Source organism: Oncorhynchus keta, chromosome 37 (genome assembly GCF_023373465.1).
Source record: "Oncorhynchus keta strain PuntledgeMale-10-30-2019 chromosome 37, Oket_V2, whole genome shotgun sequence".
Lineage (NCBI taxonomy): Eukaryota > Metazoa > Chordata > Actinopteri > Salmoniformes > Salmonidae > Oncorhynchus > Oncorhynchus keta.
The window spans coordinates 16,285,777-16,295,682 of record NC_068457.1 but is presented as its reverse complement, the minus strand read 5'-3'; the positions used below and the strand labels follow the sequence as shown (position 1 = coordinate 16,295,682).

The window sequence follows — 9,906 nt, the reverse complement described above, 5'->3', positions numbered from 1 at the left end:
CTCAAGTCATCAACCTCCAGGATGTTATCCACTTGTAAAGATGAGTCACCATCCCTGACCTTTTTGTTGACCTACTGTAGCTCAGATTTGAAGTCCAATACTCTCTCTGTTCTACTAGTCCTATACTGTCTCTGTCCTACTAGTCCTATACTGTCTCTGTCTACTAGTCCTATACTGTCTCTGTCCTACTAGTCCTATACTGTCTCTGTCCTACTAGTCCTATACTGTCTCTGTCTACTAGTCCTATACTGTCTCTGTCCTACTAGTCCTATACTGTCTCTCTCCTACTAGTCCTATACTGTCTCTGTCCTACTAGTCCTATACTGTCTCTGTCTACTAGTCCTATACTGTCTCTGTCCTACTAGTCCTATACTGTCTCTGTCTACTAGTCCTATACTGTCTCTGTCCTACTAGTCCTATACTGTCTCTGTCTACTAGTCCTATACTGTCTCTGTCTACTAGTCCTATACTGTCTCTGTCTACTAGTCCTATACTGTCTCTGTCCTACTAGTCCTATACTGTCTCTGTCCTACTAGTCCTATACTGTCTCTCCTACTCTGTCTCTCCATATGCCTCAGCCTCCACCCTGGTGAAAAGTCAAGCCTCAGAAGATTTAACACACTTACCATGTCATTACTACCTACTGGGTGGCTGGTAGCATAGCGGTTAAAGTGCTGGGCCAATAACCGTAAGGAACCTAGTTTGAATTAAGGTGAAAAATCTTGTTGACGTGCCTCTTGAGCATGGCAGTCAACCCTAATTGCCCCAGGGTTGCCGTTGATAACGGCAGACCCTGTCTCAGGGAGAGCGGGATATGCAGAAAACACATTTCCAATTCAAACATGCATATTTGTACATGTGTGAAACAAGACAAATACAAGCACCCACCAAGTTATTATTGAACAGTAAATGCATTTGTATTAAGCAACGACAGTAAATGTGATTTAGAGACCTCTGTATTTCTAATGCTCCATCATCCACCGATGACACAAGGGGCCTCAACGAGAATGAGGAACGGGGGTCCAACTAAATCAAAGGACTGTAGGTAGGCCTGCTCCCAAATGGCCCTGTCAGAGATTGAAGTTGCTTTGGTATTGAATTAGATGCATTTAAAAAACAAAATCTAAGACCATGTCCACGGTTGGAATTGTTTGGAGATGGAATTTGATTCACTTGGGAGTGCATTACATGAAACTTTAGTGGTAAACTCAGTGGCATTAGTTGACCACTTGGTGGCATTGTATCCTATTATTTTCACAAGTATTATAGTGAACTGAATTGGTAATGTAATACCAGAGTGTAGACCATGAGTAGAAGCATGGTAGAACATGTACTATATGCAGGATGGAGTACTGATCTGCGGAGGTAAGGTACCCTGCTGAATTCCACCTGTTGTGTTGTCATGAACTCATAGAGTGCCATTTGGGTAGAGTCATTTGTTTGTTTTTTAACTACAAAAAATGGTCAACATTCTGTCATAAAAAGCACATGTTCAACTTCATTAAAACACATTTCCCATTTCAATGACTATGGTGAAACAGATCACTATGATTTTACTATTTGACGTTCGATGTGTCTTTAAAAATACATATTTAAAAAGGAATAGTTTCACCGTTGTCAAAGGAGAGTCCAGTTCACATATCAGGGTTGACCTTAAAATGAGAGACAAATGTGAATCACGTTAAATTAATTATAATCTTCAGAAATGACTTTGTCAAAGCAAGAAAAATAACTAGGGCTTTACAAAAAAATATATAACAATAAGATAATAATATTTGGGCTTCACAATGAGGTGAAAAGTTGGAGAAATGTTTGGGTTAAGTGGATTAAGACTTCCTAGAAGTCAGAAAAACAGGAGGGATATGTCCAAATGCTGATTTGGGTCTAACCCTTGTCGTTGAAATTCTACTCCATGTCGTGGAAATTACCACTAGGGACACTCGAAGTCTATCTTAAATGAATCATCGTTTATTAACAATTACCTGGAGAGGTTCCAACCAACTCAATGCACCAAGTACACATGTTGATCAGGAGCTCCAACTGAGCAGTCCCGTTAATATTGAATGATGAATAAGCTAAATCATGCAAATGTGACCTGTCTGCAGTATATAAGTGAACTAACGGATAACGTTTGCTTCATTCATGGAACCTACCAATACTGGTTCATGCATGTGGCAGACCAATACCTCACAAGGCTTCTTCTCTCCAAGCGGAGACCTTGACACTGAGATACCTTTCATTCTCAAAACAAGGTCTGGGCATACTGCCAAATTGCAGATACTGATAGTGAGGATTTTGTTCAATCAGGCACTTACAGAAATTGGTTATTAGAAAAGCACATGAATAGAACACAGAAATTGGTTATTAGAACAGCACATGAATAAAACACAAATGGGTTATTAGAACAGCACATGAATAGAACACAAATGGGTTATTAGAACAGCACATGAATAGAACACAGAAATTGGTTATTAGAAAAGCACATGAATAAAACACAGAAATTGGTTATTAGAAAAGCATTTAAAAAACAAAATAGAACACAGAAATTGGTTATTAGAAAAGCACATGAATAGAACACAGAAATTGGTTATTAGAAAAGCACATGAATAGAACACAGAAATTGGTTATTAGAAAAGCACATGAATAGAACACAGAAATTGGTTATTAGAAAAGCACATGAATAGAACACAGAAATTGGTTATTAGAAAAGCACATGAATAGAACACAGAAATTGGTTATTAGAAAAGCACATGAATAAAACACAGAAATTGGTTATTAGAAAAGCACATGAATAGAACACAGAAATTGGTTATTAGAAAAGCACATGAATAGAACAAATGTGAATCAGAAATTGGTTATTCTTCAGAAATGACTTTGCACATGAATAGAACACAGAAATTGGTTATTAGAAAAGCACATGAATAGAACACAGAAATTGGTTATTAGAAAAGCACATGAATAGAACACAGAAATTGGTTATTAGAAAAGCACATGAATAGAACACAGAAAATGGTTATTAGAAAAGCACATGAATAAAACACAAATGGGTTATTAGAAAAGCACATGAATAAAACACAAATGGGTTATTAGAACAGCACATGAATAGAACACAGAAATTGGTTATTAGAACAGCACATGAATAAAACACAAATGGGTTATTAGAACAGCACATGAATAGAACACAAATGGGTTATTAGAACAGCACATGAATAGAACACACAGAAATTGGTTATTAGAACAGCACATGAATAAAACACAAATGGGTTATTAGAACAGCACATGAATAAAACACAGAAATTCGTTTTTAGGAAAACACAAACATAACATTTTCGTCACACCTTAAATCAGATTGATTTAATTTTTCATATAGTCTATATTAAAGGGCATTTCATTTAATAAAAGGCTTTTAAAATTCACTATTGGTGCACCATTTCTACTTAAAATATCAAAATGCACTATTTGTGGAACAACCCAAATAATGTGGACTATGCAATGACCATGGAGCGGATTGTGAAATTGGCCAGTTGTTGTTTGTATAACATGCATCTGTTTAACATCTGTTAAAAGCCCTGTTTATACCTTGTGCTAATGTGTCCTTATCTTGTCTACATTTTGATCATGCCCACATTTCCAGAAATGTGACTACACATGGTATTCAAATGTATATGTTATCCCTTTCTGACGGTGGCCAGGAAGATCTGATCACAATGTGTCTTTTACTCATCTTCACCTGTCTAAAAATTGCGGGCACAATCAGAATGTGGACAAGATCAGGATAAAGGACACAAGTTAGAACCAGGTATAAACAGGGCTTTAGATGGCCCCTAGGATCCAGATGTATCCAGATTTAGCAAGTCTCCTTATAGTATAGCCCTATAAATAGTATGCCAAATTTATGATATTTAACTATAAATATGCACATTTCACATCACTATCCTAGTTGCTGTCCAAGCTACTTTTAGTATTGAAAGTCGCAGATTTTTAAAGGAATCCAACTAACGTGAGTTATTGTGGCTGGGCTTTTACTTGACACTTATTTGAACAGAGAAACTGTAAAGTGATGAGTCATTAGCCTACCAGGTGACTTCGACTCAAGATGAGGTTAGATTAGGAAACATAGGGTTCCTTTTACTTCTCTAAAAGGCTGTTTTGTAAGTGATTGGGAAAGACAGCATTGTGTGCTTGTGCAATGTGATTTTGAAAGAGGTACAGAGTTCATCTGTTTTGTTTGTCTACTGTGTCACTGGTGGATATAAAGTAGCAGTGTGCAGTGGTACGCATTGTGAGTCTACAATCACAGGGAGAAGGTACAGTAAAACATCGCTGTCGAGTGTGTGTGTGTGTGTGTGTGTGTGTGTGTGTGTGTGTGTGTGTGTGTGTGTGTGTGTGTGTGTGTGTGTGTGTGTGTGTGTGTGTGTGTGTGTGTGTGTGTGTGTGTGTGTGTGTGTGTTGTTTTGCTGACCCAATGTGGACTTTGAACTGTTTGCACACCTTTCATACGGGGACGTCATGACTAACTGGGGACAAAATCTTGGTCCCCACAAGGCGGTCCGTGTGTGTGTGCGTGCGTGTGTTTGGTTTTGGGGTAGAAGTAAGGGGATGTGGATAAGCCTGAGTTTATCAATATCAATATGGCCTATTTGAGTATATTGAGCTGGACCCAGATCTTTCCATGTGTTTCTACCTTTTTCGCTCATCTCTAGAATGAAGTCTCTCGTGCTCCTTCTATTGGTGGCTGTTACTGTATCATCTGTGCTGTCTAAACCCCTCCCTGAAGACTCTGAAGCAGAGGTTCACAAGGAGTTTGAGACATGGAAAGTTAAATACGGTAAAACTGGTTCAGTACTAATATTTCACCAATGGATATTTACACTGAGTATACAAAATATGAATAATTCCTTCTCCTTCCATGACATAGACTGGCCAGGTGAATCCAGGTGAAAGCTGTGATGACTTATTCAACCATTCATTGTTAAATCCACTTCAGTCAGTGTAGATAAAGGGGAGGAGACGGGTTAAAGAATGATTTTTAAGCCTTGAGACAATTGAGACATGGATTCTGTTTTTGTGCCATTCAGAGGGTGAATGAGCAAGGACAAAATATTGAAATGCCGTTGAACAGGGTACAGTAGTAGGTGCCTGGTGCACTGGTTTGTGTCAAGAACTGCAACGCTGCTGGGCTTTTCACTCTCAACAGTTTCCCTTGTGTATCAAGAATGGTCCACCACCCAAAGGACATCAAGCCAACTTCACAAAGGTGGGAGGCATTGACGTCAACAAGGGCCAGCAATCCTGTGGAACACTTTCAGCACCTTGTGGAGTCCAGGCCCCAACGAATTGTAGCTGTTCTAAGGGCTAGAGAGGGAGTGCAACTCAATATTAGGAAGGTGTTCCTAGTGTTTGGTATACTCTGTGTATAATTGCATTGACAATGAATTAGTTGTCAAAATGTCAACACAAAAAGATACATTTACAGTACATTTGCAGGGAAGAGCTATCCGTCTACCGAGGAGGAAGCCAAACGTAAGGAGATGTGGTTAGCGACGAGGAAGAGGGTGATGGAACACAATATGAGAGCAGGAAATGGATTAGAGAGCTTCACCATGGCGGTCAATCACTTTGCTGACCTGGTACTGTTCAATATTTACTCGTCAATTATTAACTTTCAATTGAGTTAGTTAGTTTAGAAATTATATCTCCGCCACTGACTTTACAATGACATTTCCAAATCCGTCTTAGGCCCATAGTTTTAGTTTAAATGATTGATTTATATTTTAGTCAGTTACTTCTGTGATATTTTCTTAGCAGCCCTGTTGAGTCTCTTTGTTGAGTCTCCGTGTCTTTGCTTCCTCTCACAGACTAATGAGGAGGTTCCTAGAGGACTTTTGCCCATGGTAAAGTGCCACCGTCATTACAGCGCAATGCCCTCTATGGTTAATCAATAATAGTATGATGAAGAACTCTGTCTTCTGTCTCAGCCTCGACCTGAGGAAGAAGAGGTGGACAGAGAGTTTGAGATGTGGAAGACTCACAATGGTACAACTGGTTTAATACTAACTGAATGCAAAGGGGGCTGGTGGCACCTTAATTGGGAGGACGGGCTCGTGGTAATGACTGGAGCAATATGAGTGGAATGGTATCAAATACAACAAGCACATGGTTTCCAGGTGTTTGATGCCATTCCATTTGCACCATTCCGGCCATTATTACTAGCCTCCTGTGACTGAATGAGGCTTCATTTGTGTCAGAATACCCATAATAGCGTACTACATAATTAAACTGCATACTCATTTCGGCATATGATCTAGTAGAAATCACTCGTTTCTTCCGACTCACGTATTTGACAACAGCTGGTAATCAGATAAATTGTTGCGCTGTACCAAAACGAATGAATGGTGGGAATCAACGCAATTGCGCATTAGATTACATATTCAGAGTACTGTTCTTTTTTTAAATGTCGCATTCTATTTAGTACGCTAGTATGGGTATTCGGAGACGGCTACTGTTTCCACTGGTAGTAGTGCAATGGCCCCTAAATAATTAAAGGGAAATATGCTTTTAAAATAAAGTGTGGTGTTAGCCTAGTATTGGTGAATGCAGATGCTAATATTTACTAAAGAGACATGTTTGTAGGTAAGACCTATAACTCCACTGAGGAGGAAGCCAAGCGTAAGGAGATCTGGTTAGCTACTAGGGCAAGAGTGATGGAGCACAACAAGAGAGCAGAGAATGGCTCAGAGAGCTTCACCATGGGGATGAATTCCTTCTCTGACATGGTAAGGTGGTACCAGTTATTTATTGTCAAATAATTATCCAATTGATTCAAGTATTTAGAATATTCTGCTACAAACAGCTTGTCTAACATTTTATTATCTTATTTTTGAGTCTCTGTCTTTTTTTACACCCCCAGACTTCTGAGGAGATTCCTAGAGGGGGACTTCTGGTTGTGTTTCCCAGTCGAGATGGAGGGGAGGAAGCAGAGGTGGATAAAGAGTTTGAAACGTGGAAGGTTCAACACGGTAAAACGGGTTCAATACTCACTGAAAGAAACAAAAATAGACACCAGTGATGGTTGACTACCACAGTTTGAACAATACAGACGTTACGTCTCAATGTTATCTGACCATTTGCAGGGAAGAGCTATGGTTCCACTGAGGAGGAAGCCAAGCGTAAGGAGATCTGGTTAGCTACTAGGGCAAGAGTGATGGAGCACAACAAGAGAGCAGAGAATGGCTCAGAGAGCTTCACCATGGGGATGAATCATCTTTCCGACCAGGTATGATCACTGTCAGGGAGAGGCCTACTATATAAAACAGTTCAACTTGGAGGTTGCTTCCTTGGTTACTGATGGTACTTTTCTTACAGGCTTTCTTGATACTATGCATGTTGCTTCCTTTCACAGACTACTGCGGAGGTTACAGGACGAAGGGTAGGGTCACGCACTTACTGCAATGCGCTGCACTTATAAGGTTGGTGAAAATATGAATCAATCATTTGTGGTGGTAATTGTATGATTGAGAATTCTCCTATTCCTTAGCTTCAAGATGGGGAGGAAACAGAGGTACACAAGGAGTTTCAAACATGGAAAGTTAAATATGGTAAAACTGGTTCACCACTAACTGAAATAGATATTTCCTGTATACTTAAAGTCAAACTCATTAAATAAGTTGTGGTTTTTCATGCTTGCAGGAAAGACCTATCCGTCCACCGAGGAGGAAGCTAAGCGCAAGGAGATCTGGCTAGCTACTAGGAAGATGGTGACGGAACACAACAAGAGAGCAGAGAATGGCCTGGAGAGCTACACCCTGGCAGTCAATCACTTTGCTGACTTGGTATGGTGTTATTATTAATAGGGAAATTAATTCAGATTAGTCTGAAAGAAATCTGGGTTGTTATTTGTAGTTATACATGACATTACTATGTTGATATAAGTTATAAATTGATATAAGATTTCTCAAACAAGTTGTTTGTCGCCTTTTTGCTTCCAGACTACTGAGGAGGTTCCTAGAGGGCTTTTACCTATGGTAAGGTATCAGCATTTCAAAATGTAACGTGTTTAATGCAACAATGTCATTTAACTGAACTTACAGTGATGTAAAGTTTGTGTTAACTCTCGTTTCTCTTTCCCATTCCCCCTCCTGGCCCTGACCACTCATCTCATCACAGGGTATGCTTCCAGTCACATAAGTTACTAACATTGTACTCACTACAGTCCTATTCACAACCCTTAACTACAATGACCATAGTCTTAAAAAAATATTAAAGAAACCTTCACATTTACTAATGTTACACTCCTAAATTCACAAAATAATCAGATATTGACAGACTGTCTTTTTCCTCCAACAGAATGAAGAAGCTTTGACACTACGAGGAATGAACAATTTTGAAATTTACAATAAATATAAACACTACACTTTCAATTCTTGTGTCCATTTTTTCCTTTATTTTATACCAGCCTATACGGCAGGTTTCCCCAACTGACAGTTGGCTGAATTTGGCCCGTGGGTGGTTTTATTTGGCCCCCCAATGTCACGTTCTGACCTTAGTTATTTTATTATGTCTTTGTTTTAGTATGGTCAGGGCGTGAGTTGGGTGGGTTGTCTATGTTCATTTTTCTATGTTGCGTTTTGCGTTTGGCCTGGTATGGTTCTCAATCAGAGGCAGGTGTTAGTTGTCTCTGATTGAGAATCATACTTAGGTAGCCTTCTTTCACCTGTGTTTCGTGGGTGATTATTTTCTGTTTTGTATTTCACTGTTCAGGACTGTTTCGTTTTGTTCTCATTGTTTTGTTTTTTTGTTCATATAATAAATACAATATGGACACTTACCACTCTGCGCATTGGTCCTCCGATCCTTCTTACTACTCCTCCTCAGAAGAGGAGGACGAGAATCTTTACACCGAAGTATTTAAAAAATATATATATATACACTACGGTTCAAAAGTTTGGGGTCACTTAGAAATGTCCTTGTTTTTTAAAGAAAATCACTTTTTTTGTCCATTAAAATAACATCAAATTGATCAGAAATACATTGTTAATGTTGTAAATGACTTGTAGCTGGAAACGGCAGATTTCTTTATGGAATATCTACATAGGTGTACAGAGACCCATTATCAGCAAACATCACTCCTGTGTTCTAACAGAACGTTATGTTAGCTCCTCCAAGTTTATCATTTCAAAAGACTAATAGCTCATTAGAAAACTATTTTGCAATTATGTTAGCACAGCTTAAAGCTGTTGTCCTGATTAAAGAAGGAATAAAACTGGCCTTCTTTTGACTGGTTGAGTATCTGGAGCATCAGCATTTGTGGGTTCGATTACAGGAACAAAATGGCCAGAACAAAGACCTCCTCTGAAACTCGTCAGTCTATTCTTGTTCTGAGAAATGAAGGCTATTCTATGTGAGAAATTGTCAAGAAACTGAAGATCTTGTACAACGCTATGTACTACTCCTTTCACAGAACAGCGCAAACTGTCCAGTACTTTAAAAATATCCTCTCATGTTGTCCTCCAGTGGTTTGCAGAATAGGATGTCTTCCTTAATTGACCCCCCATAAACGTAACGGACATATACCAGGAGCTGTGCCAGGCTCGCCACGTATGTTGACATCCAGCTGTAACAAATATAATTCCCTGGCTTGAATGCGAAGCAGTACTTGTTTCAAAACATCTCCTGCCATGTCACTGACGAGTCGTGAAACAGTGTTGTTTGATTAAGTCATTGTCTGTATATTTTTTGGGGCCTTTTCCCCCAGCATTGTCCCAGCCATATCTGCGGCAGCAGGAAGAATGAAGTCCTCCACAATAGTATGGGGCTTGCCTGTCCTCGCCACATGGTAGCTCAACATATAAGACACTTCTAGCCCCTTCTTATTAATGGTATCTGTCTTACTACTCGAAAGTAGTC

At 39.3% G+C, this 9,906-nt stretch overlaps 1 protein-coding gene across 1 annotated transcript; it reads left to right on the top strand.

Annotated features, from left to right (window-relative positions):
- The first annotated feature begins 4,267 nt into the window (after window positions 1-4,267).
- On the top strand, window positions 4,268-8,827 carry LOC118370256 (cystein proteinase inhibitor protein salarin). The gene is made up of 13 exons (XM_052499320.1): window positions 4,268-4,307; window positions 4,704-4,828; window positions 5,488-5,630; window positions 5,859-5,894; window positions 5,979-6,036; window positions 6,634-6,776; window positions 6,911-7,019; window positions 7,134-7,276; window positions 7,403-7,429; window positions 7,538-7,598; window positions 7,690-7,832; window positions 7,989-8,025; window positions 8,347-8,827. Exons 2-13 carry the CDS (start codon window positions 4,705-4,707, stop codon window positions 8,349-8,351), a joined length of 1,029 nt encoding a protein of 342 aa, XP_052355280.1. The 5' UTR covers window positions 4,268-4,307; window position 4,704; the 3' UTR covers window positions 8,352-8,827.
- The last annotated feature ends 1,079 nt before the right edge of the window (window positions 8,828-9,906 follow it).